At 48.9% G+C, this 18,675-nt stretch overlaps 4 protein-coding genes across 4 annotated transcripts; 1 reads left to right on the top strand and 3 right to left on the bottom strand.

The window, feature by feature from the left end:
• Positions 1 to 1,374: 1,374 nt before the first annotated feature.
• Positions 1,375 to 2,808, top strand: FPOAC1_001551 (uncharacterized protein; the record flags this gene model as incomplete). The annotated part of the gene is made up of 1 exon (XM_044846153.1): positions 1,375 to 2,808. The coding sequence occupies one exon, from the start codon at positions 1,375 to 1,377 to the stop codon at positions 2,806 to 2,808; it is 1,434 nt and encodes a 477-aa protein (XP_044712069.1).
• A 1,111-nt stretch (positions 2,809 to 3,919) lies between these two features.
• FPOAC1_001552 (uncharacterized protein) lies at positions 3,920 to 8,203 on the bottom strand (the record flags this gene model as incomplete). The annotated part of the gene is made up of 3 exons (XM_044846154.1): positions 3,920 to 4,090; positions 4,144 to 7,515; positions 7,574 to 8,203. 3 exons carry the CDS (start codon positions 8,201 to 8,203, stop codon positions 3,920 to 3,922), a joined length of 4,173 nt encoding a protein of 1,390 aa, XP_044712070.1.
• A 5,574-nt stretch (positions 8,204 to 13,777) lies between these two features.
• FPOAC1_001553 (uncharacterized protein) lies at positions 13,778 to 15,266 on the bottom strand (the record flags this gene model as incomplete). Its single annotated transcript, XM_044846155.1, has 2 exons — positions 13,778 to 15,048; positions 15,110 to 15,266. The coding sequence occupies 2 exons, from the start codon at positions 15,264 to 15,266 to the stop codon at positions 13,778 to 13,780; spliced, it is 1,428 nt and encodes a 475-aa protein (XP_044712071.1).
• An 856-nt stretch (positions 15,267 to 16,122) lies between these two features.
• Positions 16,123 to 17,480, bottom strand: FPOAC1_001554 (uncharacterized protein; the record flags this gene model as incomplete). Its single annotated transcript, XM_044846156.1, has 2 exons — positions 16,123 to 17,158; positions 17,230 to 17,480. 2 exons carry the CDS (start codon positions 17,478 to 17,480, stop codon positions 16,123 to 16,125), a joined length of 1,287 nt encoding a protein of 428 aa, XP_044712072.1.
• Positions 17,481 to 18,675: the final 1,195 nt, after the last annotated feature.

The raw sequence follows: 18,675 nt of genomic DNA on the forward strand, positions 1-18,675 counted from the left end.
CAATGTTTAGGAGTTCAGGCGCAATTGATGTGGATAAAGTCATGGAAATGAAGACTTATCTTGGCACCAGATTTTGGTTATCTTGGACATCAAAGATATTTTGCATCGTCATTCATGTTAGATCACAGAAAGGTTTTTGGTTCCTATGATCACAAAAATGACATTCACATACGACATCGTTTTTCTTTATTTATTTTGTCTACATGTCTGTCTAGTTTACTTGATATACATCGGTTCATCGATTGTTTCATTCAACACTTTTCAGGTTCTGAGCTTTCGCCTCGGTCAATCAAATACTTCGCATTAGCGTGAGACAGTGTGCTTCGTGTAATGGATCATGTGGCCAGGATAAAGCCCAACCAATACGAGTGTTTATCCGGAATCAAGGGTAGAGTCATGTCAGACTCTATGTTATTCGAGCTATTTTACTAGGGGCGAGTTGAGATTTCGTCACGATACACAGAGTGACAGAGTATGAACCTGCTTCCTGCCTACAGGCAGCAACTATCTATCAACATATCGCCCGTGCATTTACATTGTTTTGAGTCACATGAGACAACTCTATGAAACTAGTGATTGTAATTTCATACACAAAAACAACGACGTAAAGCGTCTCAAACCCTCGACCAGATATCCATGTCGAGTACGAATATTGGGATCAATATAACTTGTGCAAGGTTCACTGGTAGACTCTTTCTTCCAACATTGACCACAACCGGAGCAGAATCGAGGCCGTATGGTGGGTGGAATTTAGATAGCTTGACGGGAATAAGAATTGTTATTCTACTTTCGCACATCAACATTATGTATGCCAGGTAGATAATTTTCACAACCAACATGTATAGCCAAGCCTGAAATCGACGATTCAAGCTATTGCCTTGCTCTGTCTAAAACCAAAGGGAATTTAATCTCCGTTTTTGTACTGTAGACTTCGATTTTATTTCCACTTTAGGGAATCAAGCGATTCGAGTATCCTTGTACTCCTTCCCATTCCAAGGTCAATGCTTCACTAACGCTGCAGGTACGTTGCATCCCCCGCTCCTGCCTCGTTGCCGTGGTGAAATCACGTGCGCGAGCCAGATTCAATATCAACAAACCGACCGCCTCCAGGTCCGAGTCCCAGGTCCCAGCGCCGCTATCACTTTTGCAGATGCAATCATCACACAACGTTCTGTTTACTATAATCAGCCACATTTTTCTTTCCAAAGCCGTTATGTCCTGTTGACTTTTGAACCCCCATTGTCCAACGCTTCCCGCACCCGATCGTTGTTAAAGTCAACGTAATCGTGCTGCTTTAAGCTCTTACAACGCCCCCCAACTTAGACGCAATTACACATTCATACACATACGTGCACAACCACAAAAACCTTCTTTATGGGTCGGCCGAAGCCTCGCCGCGCTGTGAGCGCGAGCCGGTTTCAGGAGGGCTCCATGAACGACAGGACTTCTGCTGCACCTCCCGTTCAGTTTCTGGGCCCTGATGAGCTCGCCGCTCTTGAGCGACCTGCTCTGACATGTGTCAAATCCAACAATGCCCGGCCGATGAGTGACGACTTCTCCGATAAGCAGGTCAAGAAGGGGAGGCTTCTAGGTCAAGTTTGGGATGAAGTTCGAGGTCGATTGGGATTTAGGAAAGACAACGAAGATGACAGAGGGTTGAGGAAGAGGTCGCGGAGTCGCAAGAGGGACCAAGATGACCAGCGCGGGAGGGATAGAGAAAGAGAAGACGTCCAAATGACGGACATGCCAGACCCCAAGAATAACGTTGATCCTCCAAGAGACGACATGCCCAGTCGAGAAGAGATATTGGCCAATTATCACCATTTGATGGCCTCCGGCTTCTTCACTTCTCACGCTATCCAGTCTACTCGCCAGCCACCACCCGGCGCTGTCCAACAAGCAGCTCAGCAAATCGCCGCACCTCCGGCCAATCTTATGGATGCTCTATCTCGAGCCCCCATGCCTCAAGATGCAGTTCCTCCACCACCCACACCACCTGCAGAGCCCAAGTCACCCTTGAGAGCCAAGTTTCCCCTCAAGCTGCAATCGCCTCCTGGCAATCCAGGAGCTGCCACATACGATGAGCTTGTTGCATCTGGATTCTTCACACCTCCACTTTCCGCGGGCGCCATACCGCCAACGCCGTTCAGTGCCGCCCCAGCCCCAGCAGTACCTACTGGCATAATGTCAAGGGATTACCTTCAACTGCCTCGACAGACTAGAAACTCACGAACGGGAACTCCTTCGGCTTCTTGCGTGGCCTCTCCTATTCAATCGCCAGCGAGTGTCTCATCTAGAGGAACTAAGCGAGCTGCAGCAGATTCCAACTCGGACGAAGAAGCAGGAGCTCGCGATCCCCCTACCCCGAAGAAGAAGTTGCGCAAGTCTTCTTCTCGAGATATTGGCCTGCCTAGCCTACGAAACGTTGCATCTCGCCGTAGCCTTTTATCCTCACGGCGTAGTGTGTCGGGGCCCCATGGAGCTGGTGCTGGTAAAGACTATAACAAGCTTGCCCGCCGCGTCCTTGGACGACTGCCTGGCGCTGGCGGTCGAAGCTCTTTCGACTCAGACCGCCGGGCAGGTTCTCGGCCTAGCTCTGCTGCTAGAAACAGCACCGAGGAATACAGATCGCCATTGCAGGAGGTTCAATACTCTCGGGTTCTGCGTTCGCGCAAGATCGCCGCAGAAGAGCTTCACATGACACCAGATAGTAACAAAGGCACCCCCATGGTGCCCGATATTCCCGAGAAGTTCGCCTTGCACGACAACGCCGAGAACCTTGTCCCAGCAATGCGGTCTCGCTATTAGTTGAACGGTGACGGGCAGCTTTTTCATCTTTCAGCATCGAAGATTGATATTCAACAGAACGCAGGATACCTACGACAGCACAGCGGATAATGGCAGTGGTGAGATGCAAAGTAACCAAGCTTTTTGCGCTCTGCAAGCTACGGGCGTTTGTACAACTCTATAATGACGCGGCCACGACCTTGTTTTTTGTTTCTGGTTCTTCTTTCATGGTGGAATTGTTGTTGAGATATCCACGATGGCATGCGACATGACTGAACTTATTTTCTATGACGTCTCCTATTATCCTTGTTTGTTGGATAGGGTGGGCTTTTCGTGTTTTCTTTTCTTCATGCTTTGGGTTTACGTACTTGAACGAGTAAGAGGGAAGAGATAGTCTTGAAGAAGGAGAGGAATGGTGATGGAAAACGTTCATTGTTTTTGCGGGTTGGATGAATGGCTGTATGGGCATATGGGCGTCCAGGGTTTCATTGACATTATGGCATTAACGACGATTTCCCCCTCCATATATTGAGTTTGTCTTGCATACATATAGTGTGATACGTGTTGGTGGTGAATTTTGACATGTCTAATAATTACAACACGAAGTTCATACCGGTTCGTTCAACCACAGCAAACCACAGCATTGAGATTATGTTGTGGTGTTGGCTGGTCACGAGAAATGTGCAGTCACCAAGATAATGTCAAGGTTATTCATTCCGTCTCTGAACCTATATATACAGCTATCCCGTGCATACCCCGATGTCTGCCTAACTGCAGTCCAAAACCAACAAATACATAAACACCTCCTCATCTCCCAGCATTCCCAAATGTCTGGTTACCAAAAAAAAGGCCAAAAATCCCGTTCAGCTCCTCTATTGCCCATTCGTGTTCATCCCAGGAAACACCATCCCAACGTTGACTTGTCTGCATGTTAAGCCTTCTTTCCGGAATGCTTCATGCACGCTCAGCCTCGACCAAGGTCCAAACGAATGTCAAAAGTGAAAAGAGTAAAAAAATATATCGGTCGTCGAATGTAAAACAGATAATGGACGCCGACTCTGTACAAGTAAAACAAAGAAGTACGCTAAGGATTTTGTGTGTGAATTGACAAGAAACAACGTCGTAAAGTCGTTCAAACTTCAATGACCCGTTCAATTTGGTCTGGAAGGTTGTTCTGGATAAGCTGCTGAGTCTTGCTAAGCCCATTGTGGTACAGTGATCGAACAAATGCCCAAGCAAAGGTGAAGAGCCAGGGGAAGTAGCTGTATAGCATTGCGCAAATCATGACGAGAAGGAGAGGAATCTATTGGTTGGTTAGCTTGAGGTCGGCTGAAGGTTGTGTGCAAGGCGACTTACCCAGATGAAGAATAGATTGTGATCACTGCTAATCCTCTTCATCTTGACTTCATGTGCTCGACGGAATTGCTCTTGCTGCTCCTTAGTAATAGCGTTCTTGCGGCCGATTTTGAGAACCTCTGGCTCTGCTGCCTTGGCCCCAGCGATCTCAGCGACCTCAGTAACTTCGGCAACCTCGGCCGACTCTGTCTCAACCTCCGTAGTCGTAGGCAGGTCGAATAAAGCCGCGCACTTCTGGTCAGCCTCGGCCTCCACAGCGGCTCGGGCAGCAGAGGCTTGCTTTCGGTCAAGTTCTTCGCGAGGATAAATCTCCTCATAGGGTGGGGGTGCGGCCGCACTCGCCTTGGGTGCTAATTCCCACCAACGTTGTGGCTGTTCGCCTTCAGTTCGAGGCCCTACCATGCCTGGCATAAATTGCTGAACGCGTCGCATAAAAGGTGCTTGGTAATCGGGCATGTTAGGCAATGCGGGCATTTGAGGGAAGTGTGGTAAATTCTGGAACTGCAAAGCAATTGACTGCTGGAGCTGATGAATTTGTTGTTGGAATTGTTCCTTCAGTGCAGCTGGCGTAGCCGCCATTGCTGTTGCAGGAGGGATGAGTTCTTCCTCCAATTCACCAGTCATTTGGCGGCGAAGGTTGGGCCTTTCGCGGTCTTGCCGGAAGCCACTAGGTCTTCTCATGCTCAGATGATCATTCTCATCAGAATCTTCATCCTCGAAATCCCCTGAAGTGTATTCGGGGCTTTCTTCGCTTGAGTCTGGTGAAATGGGTTCATCGTGAGTGTGGACCGTAGTCATGGGCTCCCATAACGATCGTAGCGATGTGGCACTACTAGCTCGGCTATGTAGAGAACCGCCGCTACTACGAGAGCGAATGTGACGTTCGGAGCGGCGGATGGTACGCAAGACGGCACGAGACTGCGCGACATCGGCTGCAGCAAGGCCAGAGACGCTTCGAAGCGTGGGGTCAGCACCGTGCAGCATCAGTCTTCTCACAATCTCTGCGTGGTTATGGATCGCAGCGATATGTAGAGGCGAGAAGCCACCCTTGTCCTGGGCATTAGGACTGGCGCCTCTGGCCAGCAAAGCAGCGACAAATCTATGGTAACCCAAGGAGCAAGCGTGGTGAAGCATGGTGTGGCCTGTGGATCTCTTGAGATCCAGGCGGGTTCTGTGCGTGCTGTCATCCAGGTCAATAAGGTCCAAGCATTTCAGGAGCTGGGATTCGAGATGAGCGTAGGGAGCGTGGCTAAACATTTGGCCACCGGACGAGGGACCACCAGAGGGGCCACCAGACCACGCTGACGGACTATCGTCCAGGATCCTTCTAGCCAGATCTTGAATATCCATCATGTTACCAGACATCTTATTTCCGAGTACAGATAGAGCGAGTCTAATAAGCTTTTCCTCGTTGTCGTCAACATATTTGAAGTAAGGAGTCTGTTTACTCATGGCGAAACTTTGTGAGGCTTGTGGGTTCGCATGCTTGAAATGAACAGGAACAGGTCCTACCACAGGCGAAGGAGGCAACAAGCACACTAGCGAGGATTCACCCCAGAATGTAGTAGTTGTGGCCTTCTGGTTACCAAACCAGACCTCAAGTCCCTGGGAAAAGGCAGCACCCAAGACAGTAACCTCAACGCCTCCAATCTTTGGGCCTTGATTAGGAATTATTTTGTGAATTACAGGAGGTGACCTCGTCTCGTTCACGCCTATAGGCAAGGGGAACATGCTGCTGCTGCTGCTCATGTCCTGGGAGAATTGGTTCTGGGGGTTGGAAATGACGGCAGCTCTGAATCCACTCGGGCTAGGAGCCCGACTTGGGTGACCGGAAGCAGGTGCAGAGTAGAGCTGGGAAACCACCATGTTGTCCATACTAGAAGAACGGTTGGTGTTGGTGTTGAAGAATGCATCGTTGCTGCCAGGCGTAGGGGGGCCAGCATTAGGGAATAGAATTGATTGTTGTCCGAATAATGGCTCAGCCTGAGAGAAACCACCGAGTCCAGGGGTAAAGGGAGACGTAGCATTAGGCAGCTGAGCTGTCTGCGAACCTGGTGAGGGCGTGGTGTCCATGCGGGTCATGGTCAGCCCATTGGGTACTCTAGAAGCACTCGATTTTCTCTTCTTAGTCATTGGGCCACCCAGAGTAGGGGAAGCAGGACGAGAAAGCATCCTGCCGCCGGCACCAGTCGGTGTCACGCTGGACATGGACGATTGATATGGAGCCTGGCTGTTCCTGGACATGTTGGGAAGGTCACCGTTGGTTGGTGACATGCTGAAAGCCCCATTGGGAGTGGGTGGTATAAGAGCGCTGGTGTCCATCGCTGCTTGAGTGACAGGTCCTGGTATAGACACTTCGGAGACGCCTGGCTGTTGTTGAGCCGCAACCTGAGCCGGGGGATGTGTTTTATGATCATCAGTAATCATAATCGGTTTTGACATTGCTTGAGCAATGACTCTGTCCTCAAAGTCCTTGATGGTGAAGATGACATTGAATCCAGACTTTTCGCCGTGATGTCGACAGTAGCAAGCAATACGCATTGGGGCATCGACTTGCATGGTACCAGGAGTCGCCATGGGTCCGTTGAATGGTTGCCATTCCTTTACTTCCTGGGTGTTGAAGACAATCACACGGTGTTGCTCATCCTGCTGCCAAACCTCTTCCTCCTCAGGCTTCTTGACCTTTTTCCTGGCGGCGCGCTTACGCTCACGGGTTATGCAGCCTCCGCAAATACGCACATCGCCGCCCTTTGAAGGAGTATTCTCGTCATCATTGTCAGGAGGGAGGTAGCGTTGAGGATGAGAAGCAGCACGCTCGAGTGCGTTCTCAATCCTGCCAGGTTCATCCATGGCACTCGTGCATACCAAGGACACGAATAATTCAAGCATATCCGGAGACTTTTTAGGCGCTGGTTTTGCCAGTAGCTTGGGCTTCGAGATAGTGTGGGGTGGCAGGTGTAGCTTGGTAATCCCAGGTGGCATTGGAGACAATGCCATCTTGATGGGGATTTGGGTTTCAACCCGCGATTTAAACGGCGTTGGCAAGATGGTCAGGCTGTATTGTCTAGTGAAGTTGAATGGCGTGGCCATGCTTAACGGCTGAGGGATGGGCATAGGCTGGTTTATCTGACCGCCAAAATGCAAAGGCGAGACACCGGGTGCAGATTGTGCCGCCACATCGTTTCTGCTTGGCCATCCTGATCCCGCTCCATTTAAAGCCCTTGAGAAATCAACTGGATTGCGGGGTGAGGGCGAATTGAACATGGCCGCTGGAGAAGGATCATGGCTCATGGCCATGTTATTAGACATTGGCGATACTTCACGCGATGTTGTTGTTTTTAGTGCATTCATTGCTGACGAGACCGAGTATTGCTTTAGTTTTGTTAGTTGACAATTGATTCTCGCTGGGAATTTAACGGGAAACACATACTGATGAAGCTTTTTGATGGCCTTGTGATTTTTTCCTCTTTGGCGTTGCATCCTTGGTAAAGTTATGTGGATTAATCGTGGGCATTGGAGGCGATGTGACTGAGTTTTCGCCATTTGGACTGCTAGACGCGGTATCAAAAGCATAAGGGTGGTCGACAAAAGTATCGTGGTGATCGGCAAATGTGTACATGCTTTCCAAGGCCGTATCCGCATCGTTGCGGCCAAATGCATAGGCAGAGTCGTCTTCATATGTTGAAAAACTAGGGTTTCCCCATTCCATCTTGACATCGTCCTCATCCGCCATGATGTCAGCCGTGTTCATAGCCGCTTTGGAAGATGTCCGACTGGTGGTGTGTTTAGAGGAAGCCGACTCGGATGACGAATCTTGGTAGGAAGAGCCGTTTGGAGAGTCGGGAAAAGTTGCTGTTGAGGTCAGGTCTTGAGGCGCCAGAAATCCTTTAGTGTCTGATCCGCCTAGTGTTTCCATCGTCTGAAGGGTATCTGGGCTATTAGAATTGAAGTCGAGAAACTCTGCCAAATCCCCATCGGAGGGAAAATTGTTGTAATCGCTGCCCGACATAGCATCACCTACGATGACAGGGCTGCGGCGGCCAGTAGGAGCGGGTGTCATGACCAGCGAGTGAAGGCTGGATCGTCCCGTAGGCGCCGGAGGACGATGGGGACAAAGTGGTGATCGGGCGGGTGCGGTTGAGTTTGGTGTCGCAAATTGGGTAGGTATCGCGCGGGGGTAGTAGTGAGGAACCTTCAAGGCATTGACATGGGCAGTTTCAATTGAATTTTGTATTCGTATGTTGACGCTGGTCGCTGGTGGCAATCCGAAGGTTTTGATATATATATTTTTGGGCCGGGAAAGATTGTGTTGCTGAAGAATACAGGTTTCGAGTCGATATCCTTTAGAAATGCGTAGGTTGATAGTTGTTGGGGCAGGAGATCAATATGGATGGGAGAACCCCTAGAGCACGCGAACACAAACGAAACACAACGGCGGGCAGATGTGTAGGCAGGTCCCGGTCGGTCAGTGCAAAAAACCCAGACGGGGACGGTCAGGGTCGTCTGCTGTCAGATGCGTTACCCCTGGTCGGGTCGAGGTGCGTGTTCGCAGGAGGAAGGGTGTGTATGGCGAACGGTCCAGTGTAACGAGGTGATTACAATATTCGTATATGTTGATAGAGATAGAGGGGTTTGGGCAGGAAACAGATGGGGGAGAATCGGATAGAAAACGGGCCTCACTCGATGAGACGAGAGGCAAAGAGATGATTGATTGATTGATGGATGGATGCGCCAGACGGTCTGGGCTAGTTAGACTAGAGGCTGGCTTGTCGCTTGTCTTGGTTGTCTTGTCTCTTGGGTAAGGGAAAGTGGATTGGCTAGGAAGAGGTGCCTTAGCTTCGTGGGTTATGGGTACTAAGGTAGGTAGGTAGGTTGTTATGGAAGTCTGTGGGCCGCTGTGGCTGCATATCGCCTACCTACCTGCTAGTAGTACCTACCTAGGTACTGAATGTGAAAAGTTGGACTTTCTATCTAATCCCCTCTTTCCAAGATGAGAGTTTGCGCGTACGTGGTCCAAGGCAATAAACGTGGAGTCCATCTTGGGTCGGAAAGGGTGGCCTGGTTTACTTGGTTGCTGCATTAGTAGGTACTAAGTACTGTAGCAGTAATAGGTCGTGTGGCGGGGATGATGCTATGCTGTAGGTACCATAGGTACCTACCACCTTCAGGACCACAGTGTTAGATGGAGCCGTTGTCGGCGCGAGACAGTGCGGTTGAGGAAAGTTTCGCACACGTCGGAAGCCTGTTGTTGTATACTTGATACAGTACAAAATTCGGTCTCGCACATATCGGGGCTAACGCACTTCAGCATCCCGTTTCTACTATGTAGTAGACCGGTCAATCTCTACAAGCAAGGTAAAGAAATACGGACAGACATCTGGAACTGGGCCGTCGATTTTGATGCGATGCACAAGTAACTACCGTTGTAGATCTACCCGGCTCTGGGGATCATATAAACACACCGACATTGATTGGCATAGTTTGACAGCAAGGCGGCAAATAGAGATAAATGATGATGCAACTTTAATCAGTTTCACGACTGAATTCGATTCTCAAATTAACCCACATCCACTGACTTTGGTGCTTTATTTACCACTACCAGCTCTAACAATGCAGTGCTTACTGGGGGCGGGGGGATGAGATGTACTCCCATAAATCCTCATTATGGAGTCAATTCAAGAAGTGAAAGACTATCAAGACAAAAGAGGCCTCGCGTATTACGCAAGCTGTGACTCTTGAGATGAACATGCTATGTGTATTGATTGCGCCATGGGTTTAAAATTACTTAGAAGCTCCCAGAAGGGCCAGGCTGGCTTCATCAGCTACGAATACGGACCACAAAGAATAAGGACCGAGTTCAATCCAAGGCCATGACAATGTTTGACTGCGCACCACGCCATCCAATGATGTAGCTAAGAATCAGCAAAGTAAATAAGCAGTACTGGTCTCTGATGAACGACTACCAAGTTAGTGGGCACCGACATGTCCTCACGGGGCTTTATCATGGGACGCCCAGGTGTCCATGCGCTTCTAGTCCAGAGTCAAGCCAGAGGGAATTGGCATTTGGCATTGGGAAGGCTACCTACCTAGTATCTCATATGTATCTCATACCCAGACAGCCAACAAGGTGCGCTGCAGTTAACAGTCACTAAAGCTACAGCTTTTTTCTTCCCCCGGAAACAACACAAAACAACAAACTCTTTGCAAAGTGGAGCTCAAGACATTTGGTCAAGGTGGCCACTGAGAAAAGGACCCTGTAGATCCAATCCAATCCAATCCAATCCAATTCCCCTGGGTTTCGGCCAACCAACAAGCGAATCGTCATGTTTCAAGCCCCAATTGCAACAAGAAGATATTTCTTAGGGTGAGGCTTACCCTCCCGTGCGGTACGTATATTTTACATGACAACGGTACTACCTACCTATGTACTAATGTACCTGTGTTCTAATCTGTGATGTGACGCATCTCTGTAAAACTGGCCGGGCCTGTACTCGTCCCGGCCTCCGCGGCCAAGCTTTCCCCAGGCTATTTTTGCCTGGCAATCCCAAAAAGGAAACCCAAACAAGTAGAAACTCAACAAACGGCGCTGGTCCTCCTATTTCCCAGCTTGGCTGCCTTGGCCCCGTAGTAGCCGTGAGATGGAAGCAGTAAAGCCATGACGACGATAGACGCAGGGAAACAGGATTGATTGAGCCTCCATTGAGAGAAATCTACTTGGTTTGTTGCATCTATGGAACCTTGCATTCATTATCAAAAAGGTTTCAGTTGCCCAAGACAAAGGAAGAGACAACACGTCGTTCCAAGCAATCATGTAACTATCTTCCCATAGACATACTTTTATAACTCCAGATGTGGTAAAGCCAACGCTGCAAAGTCAAGCCACACATTGCGTGTTGGTCAAGGGAGATAAGGAAATAGATAGATGTTGGAGATAACCTCGATCCGGTTCCCTTTTGTCTTGGGCTTGCATTTCTTCATTCTGAATTTCTTAGACCGCCACGTTGATCCTGTTTCTCATCCCTTACCTATAGCCTCATTGGACTCGGCATCGACGCGACAGCTTTTATAGTCTCTGACAACAGTGCTCAGCAGAGACATGCATTGATGACCACTCAAAGCAGCAAGCTGGTTATCTGTCTTCGATGTCTTACAAAGCGTACGATGGCCAATCAAACCTCGGCCGCATTTCCAAGTCCAGCCTCAGAGTCATCACAACTTCAATATTCATCCTGCCATCCCACAACGTGCGGGCGTTGGCTTGCCGCGGTGCGGTGCCCTTGCCTTGGCCTCGAGGCGTCTCAGTGTTATTGCTACGTATTCTGAGTCTCTATAGGCGCCTGAGTCACAGGAAATGCGTTTGTATTGGACAAAAGGACAACCGTTGTCCCGTGGCGTGTATAGGAGCCAATGCTTGTGTCCGGAAAACGACTCCGAAGTAAGACAGAAGCTATTAGACCCTTTTATTTCTTGTCAATATCGACGACTTATCAAGCCCCAAGACACGCGGTAAATTCCATACGAAACAGGGGTCTTTGGAGTGGTGTAGACTATTTTTATACTGCATGTAAACGTTGATAACCTCAGTCTTGAACCTCAGATAACAAACTCGGTCAATCCCGTACCCTTGTTCAAGAACTCACTTTTTTCCAGGCCATTCCACAGAATAATACCCTTGAACTTGTTTCTGAGTAAAATAACTTTGTTTACTTTTCATTACTTCACCACATAACTCGGTATGTTCCCGTACAGCAAAGTAACATATTTGTTAGTTCATTATGTAGTAGTATACATATGCGAGATTGCGGCTGCATCTCTACCAATTGGGTCATGTTAGACACCACAACCAACCTCCAAAGGCGAAAAACAGTGAGAGATAATGTGGTGGTGCCAACCACCCAACCACAGAAACTCCCTGCTGCGTTCTACAGCAACATTCGGTTACGAGAATGCGACATCGGCTCCTTTGTATCCGTATGTATGTAAGGATTGTGCTGATGCAGTATCGTGGTCTGTCTTATGTGCTTTTGCAGCTCCCAATCATCATCTAAGTAACTCACCAGCAAGAGACTCGGGATACCATTAAACATTTATACAGTAAATCAGATCCTCAGATCTCTACTACGGTCCACCTGAGGCAAAACCTTGGCTAGGAAAAACACCGCAAGTATTCGATTGTGTTGCAACGAGGCATTTCTCGAAATCATTCTGACATCACCAATCCCAAGTTGCCGTTTACTTTTCCAATCACCTCACTGCTGTTGCTGTTGCTGCAACTGTCTTACTTTACACTTTACTGCCTTGGGCCATTAATTTACTTGATAAATGTCTCTTAGTCTTTTGTACCAAGTCAATCCATGACACTGGTTAGGACTGGATCATTGCCTATTTCAACGGCCCGATCTGAGTTGAGTACTCGGGCCGCTTCTAGTCGGATCTAGCTAGCACTACGAATAAGGAAACATGCGTGTTTGATCATAGCCTATTCAATTGCATTAATAGGTCGTTGCTTTCTTATATATCGTAACAAGAACTCAATTTGGGGGGGGGGGGATAAAATATCTCATTGTCGTTCCGACTACTCCCTTCAGAAATCGCAACACAACCACGATACAACCACCATCACTACAGACATAGCACAGAGTTTAATTCCAACCCCTTCCATGTAGCCCGCAGAGCTACGCTTTTCCCCGAGCCCTAGATACCTGCAAACCCAAGCCACCTGGTACGATTCCTTTCACATCCACGGAGTAATGGATGGCAGCCACGCTCCTCATCAGGGCACAACATACCGTATTTCTCATTCCAGTATCCCGCTTCTATACTTCATGCAGTAAAGTCGAAGCTAGGGATTTGTATGCGTCCCCCCTCAACGGTTTCTCCGCCAAGCTTGAACCTTGAACCACCAAGCGCCCGTTGTCAACCTCCATCAGAGTCAAAGGACCCCTAGTCCCCCACGTCGGGGCGTAATCTGAGATCTACAGCACAGTGTCTTCCTTGACCAGCTCATGTACATGTGGTAGTAGCACATTTCCCCTTCTCGCTGATTATGAGCCGCTCGCTAGGTCCCGGCTACTCTTCCCGATGAAATAAGAAACCAGGGCTAAACACGGACAGACTCACTCATGTTGTGCAGATTCAAACGTCCCCGACTCCCTGTAGCATGCTTTTCAAAGTGATAGGTCATGAAAGCCATTTACGCAAGGGCGCCTTGTCTGGTAGCAGTGGATGTGCATATTACCTTGCATCAACAAATCTCGCCTTACAAGCAATGCCTTGGAAGTTCTTATCAGTGACTTTGATAGCCAAGAATCACGCCACCATAGTTCAATGATCCGAAGGGGTTCTTTTGTTTGCACGCAACCTGATAATACAATTGTCACAGCAGATAACCTTCCTTGATAGTTAATAGAACAGACAAAACACTATTATGTCAGAGGGGGTCGAAATCACCGGATAACCTCAGCTAGTTGAATTATTGTTCCCTTTCTATAGCCTAAATTTAAGAAGTTTCGGATGTAGTAAATAGGTAGTATTACAAAACGTATTAAGGAAAACTTTACAAGCTGAACATTCCTCACAACGTTATCCCAAGCCCCTCCAGAAAGCGTTCACCTGTTCAGTCTAAGAATACAGTTTAGGCGACTTCTGGCATTCGGGATCCCATGTTGGCCAGGCGATCGGCTTCGTGGTTGCCTGGATCTGATGCATGCCCTTTAACCCATTGGAACTTTGTGACTGCTCCGGCAGCTTCTCTCTCTTTCATCTTGGCTCGTATCTCGCGTATGATGTCCTTGTTCGCGACAGGCTTCTTTTTAGAGGACATCCAATTATTCCTCTCCCAGTTGATAGACCACACCTGTGAACAATTGATAGAGTACTGACTGTCAGTCCAAATTTCTATTCCCTGAGTCAGAGGCGCAATCTCCATTGCTCTGAGAATAGCCATTAGTTCAGCTCGCTGGTTTGTCTGGGGCAGGCCAGGGAGTCTCTCAGCGAGGTTACGCTCATCGTCGTGGCCAAAGAAGACACCAAGACCAGCCCGGCTGTCAGCGGATCCGTTTCCAAGACTGCTGCCATCGGTATAGATCCTGATCGTATCTCCGTCTACTCCAGTTCCTGCGTGCGCATATGCTTGACGTTGACGCTCTGCTTGACGTTGACGCTCTGCTTGACGTTGACGCTCTGCTTGACGTTGACGCTCTGCTTGACGTTTACGCTCTTCTTGACGTTCCCGCTCTTCTTGCTGTGCCTGCTGTAGTTTCCGTTCGTCCTCTAATTTCCGTTCATGTTGTGCTTTCCGCGCTTCACGTTCTGCTTGGACTTGCTCTGCTGCGCTTGCATATTGCGTTTGCTGAGATTGGTGTGCTGCAGGCCTTGCTGCGCTTGCATATTGCGTTTGCTGAGATTGGTGTGCTGCAGGCCTTGCTTCTGCTGCGCTTGCATATTGCGTTTGCTGATATTGGCGTGCTGCAGGCCTTGCTTCTGCTGCGCTTGCATACTGTTTTTGCTGTAGGTCATATGCCGCTGGCTTTGCTTCTCGTATTTGTTCTGCTGGTATTTGCCTTGGTTCTTGTCGTGACTGCCGTGCTTGTCCTGGACCGGGTGCTATACCAAGTCTCTGGCATGTCTCCGGTGCTCCATATTGTCTGATGTAGTCCTTCGCCTCTCCCAGCGTGTTAAACTTCTTATGTTTTGCTCCACTTACGCCTTGGATGCGTTGACTGGTCTCCTCCCATGTATTATAGATGCCCGGCTGAATACCAATTGCGACAGCATAATATTTCATAGAGTTGTTGGCCTTAGCGACGCTGGCTGGGGGGATTCCAGCAGCAGGGTCTCTGGTCGATGTATCCCCTGAGCCATCCATATATTCTCGAGCTTCTTCTGCCGTTACGAATCCTTTATCTGCAAGCGCGAGGTTAGCATCTCCTGAGTCACGCATGTTTTTGTTCCTGTTTCTACTCACAAACTGCGCCTGGGAATCGGTCTACTTGTTCCTTACATTCGTCCCAGGAATAGTAGATACCGGGCGTTTTCCCAACTTTGACCACATATAAACTCTTCTTGCCCTTCTTCCTTGCCGAACCTCCTCCAAACCCGCCGCTAGGTGCGTTTCGCTTCATGTCGACGTTTTGGTGATCGTCTGGATCAGTTATCTGTATTCTCCTCCAAGTGATAAAATCGAAAAGTGAAAATTCGGCAGGTCCTCTTGCCTCGGCACGCGGTAGCGAAGCGCTGATAGATCGATCGTGACAGCCCAGTGATCCTTCGATGGAGCTTGCGAAGCTGCGTACAGCTGTGAAAGCTGAACAACAACGGTAAATAACGACACGGGGGTGGTACCGATATCCAACTAGTCAGCCGGCGCGCATAGTGGTAGAGAATTAGGAAGAGAAACCAATTCAGTCACGAAACTTGTACTTGCTCGTCAGATTTGGTGGAATACAAGGAGAGCCTTCAATTAAAGGTTGAGAAGGGTTCATGTGCATCATACAGTGGGGCTCGCGGGAGGCTGGGGCCAGGGTCCTCCACCTACACGCACTGTACAAGTCCATAGCAACAATCAATGTCAACAAACAAAAAGTCAATTGATACAATGTCATATTGTGATAGTGCAGATAGGATACAATGGTTACCGCGTCCAATTCCTTCCAATGTTATCTCGTCCATTCCCAAGCTATTTTTACAAGACCATGGCCAATGTCTGCAAATCGACTTCTCACCTTGGATATAAAGGACTATCTAAACCCTTTGTTTGTTTTCCAGCCAATGAACCAGCTGCAAGTAAGTCCATAAAACGCACCGCAATAGGTATTTGTAGATAATCATGTCGCTGGCCTTGATTGATGTTGGTCTTGGCCAGTGCTGTATAGCGAATATTACTTCATCATTGCTCTCTAGGAGCTTCGTTGTCGCTGCAGTCTCGCGTGCATGGCAACGGAGCCGATGAGTCTCACATCGACCTCGGGGGTGGTAATCCTAAACATGAGTGATGGGATCAAGAGGAGGCAGGTCGGGCACGCCGTCACGTTCCCATTCCCAAGCCATCAAGCTCCAGTTGAGCTCTCGTCTCCAGAAGAGTCCCAGTCCTCTTCCACCCCCATCTGGACGATCATCTGAGCTCAATCCTCCACTGCGAGGCATGTGCGTAGCAAAGACAGCTTTACCCATTCGAGAATGGAGTATTCCCATAGAGCATGATACGCAGGGCTCATGAGTGACATAAAGCTCAAGGCCGTGGCAAAGATAGCCATCCTTGTTCGGATGCTCTTGTACAAAGCACTTCTTCTCAATCTCAAGGAGTGGTTTGTCTTGGAATGCGTCGTAATCGAGATTAGGCGGGCTGAAAGGTAGGCCAGCAGCTCGTCGCTCATGTCGAACGAGCTTCTGGGCCACCATGCTGATAGCACGGACAACGCAGTGCGTCATAGGGTTGCTAGTACCCCCCAGCGGGCCGCACTCCTGGTGCCAGCGAGCGTCTCCTGCAACCCCGACAAGTTCGACTTTTCCGCCGTCTCTCTGGACGATCACCGCTCCGATAGCTTCGCCGATCCCGGTTTCTTTAGCTTGTAAAGCAACACGATGGGCTAGTGCCATCCAAACAGAGCTGTCGTCCTTGATATCTTCAGTGCCCCGGGCTACTATGCTAGGGTGTGGTCCCAAGGGGTTGTTCTTCCGATATACGGTGGGCCAAAACTGAGAAGACCACATGGCTGCTTGTACTTGTGATGTTGGCGCAAGCAGGGGAATGGGGATCTTTTCAATAAAGAGCTCGCCCTCATCGCCCTCGATAATGGACAAAACTTCGGTGAGCTCCTCTCGCGTGAAGTCCTTGACTTCTCCGATGATGATGTAAATCCAAGTCGACTTCGCCGTGTGAATCTGACGGCCTACAGCAGTGTCGTTCATGAACTGAGTTTTGAGGTGGGCAGGCAAATCGCCAGGCTTAGAACACCGTCGCAGATGAGGTAGGGGGTTAGCGCTATTGTCATCTGGTCGCATGTTACGCAAGGCCCTATAGAACTATCAGTAAACAGTGCTTTCGATCACTTCAACGAGTGCAGTTGTATTCTGAGAGGAGCGTACGTAATGACATCGTTGGCCTGCCTGGTAGGCGCTCGTGTGATGTATGCATGGGTGATGGTGTGGTCCTGCCGGACCTCCTGCGTCGTCTTGAGGGGTATCAAGACACCGCGCCGAATATATTTCTCCTTGAAATCATCGATCAAAGGATTTGGCACGATCTCAGAGGGACCGCGATGCTCAGGCTTAGCTGGCTGAGCTGCCTCCGCCGGATCAGGGGTGAGGGATACCTCTGGAGCCAGTTCGGTTGACATTTTGTCTGAAGTGCAAAATGAGTGGCCTTGATCTCGATCTGGAGATAACAGTCAGCTGGAGACGACAGTATATCTTGAGATTGTGCAGGGCATACTAGATGCGACGATTCCGCTTCAAACTCTAGTAAGACGTAGTGTGTCGACGTGGTGGGATGCGGTGACGTGGTAGAGAGATAGCCGGGTTTCCAAGATGAGTCGTCTTGTTGAGAAGAGAGAGTTGAGGATGATATATTTGGATGTGATGAAAACAATGCGCCTGTTGCTACCGGGAGATGAAAACGTGGAAGGTGCAGGTTTGGGATGAATTCAGGCAGGAGCGGATCACTCTCAGGTCCTGCTTTTCAGGCTCTCTTTCTGCCTTTGGTGCTTTTGTTAACAGTCGTCTCTTATTCATAGTGTTGGCTTTCGAGAAAGGCGCTTACTCTTTTCTTAAGCCTCTAAGGAGAGACTTTTTGATATAAGAATATCAAGTGCAATAAAGCATACTTGGCAATTGGCTGAGCGAGGTCCGAATAAATTCCCCTGCGGGGCTTTAGTGCTTTGAGGTGAACGAAGCTGCAGTCTACTCTGGCAGTGTCAAAGACTGGCAAGAAGCTGTCAGTGAAAACCTCTGCAATGACGCTAAACGGCGGCAGTTGCTTCGATGTTCTTTCTAAATTCCCGTCATAGACCAGGGAAGTGGCTCTTATCTGCCTTGTTCGGTCTTCTGCTGTGAATGAATGACCTTTTCCGCTTCTGCTTTCCAGATTGTTCAACTCTTCACTGCGTTGGCAGGATCTTCAAAAGGCCTGCTACAAACAGAGCCTTTTTGCGACCGCGAGCAGTTTTGATTAAGCTTTCACAGCTAAGACCTCGTTGGAATTTAAGGATACATCAAAATTGAAGTCTATGCATCCAGATGAATCATCCACTTGGACTATGTCTTCTCGAAATCTTGTATTCCCTCCAACTGGTTAGCAATGAAGTTGACGATGAGTTCTGCCAACTTGGTGGATCAACTGTGGCGGGGACCTGCATATGTGGCTGTGCATCGACAAGCCTCTTCTATTGGCGTACCCTAGTAGGTACACATCTGGCTCGAGTTTCACCACCATAAATTGTCAAGAACAAGACAAAGAGAATACAACAACACATATTGTGCATATGCACCCGCGCTTATGGTCAACACTTTCAGACTTAATCTATATAGTCGTGC

This window comes from Fusarium poae, chromosome 1 (assembly GCF_019609905.1).
Source record: "Fusarium poae strain DAOMC 252244 chromosome 1, whole genome shotgun sequence".
In the NCBI taxonomy this organism is placed as follows: domain Eukaryota; kingdom Fungi; phylum Ascomycota; class Sordariomycetes; order Hypocreales; family Nectriaceae; genus Fusarium; species Fusarium poae.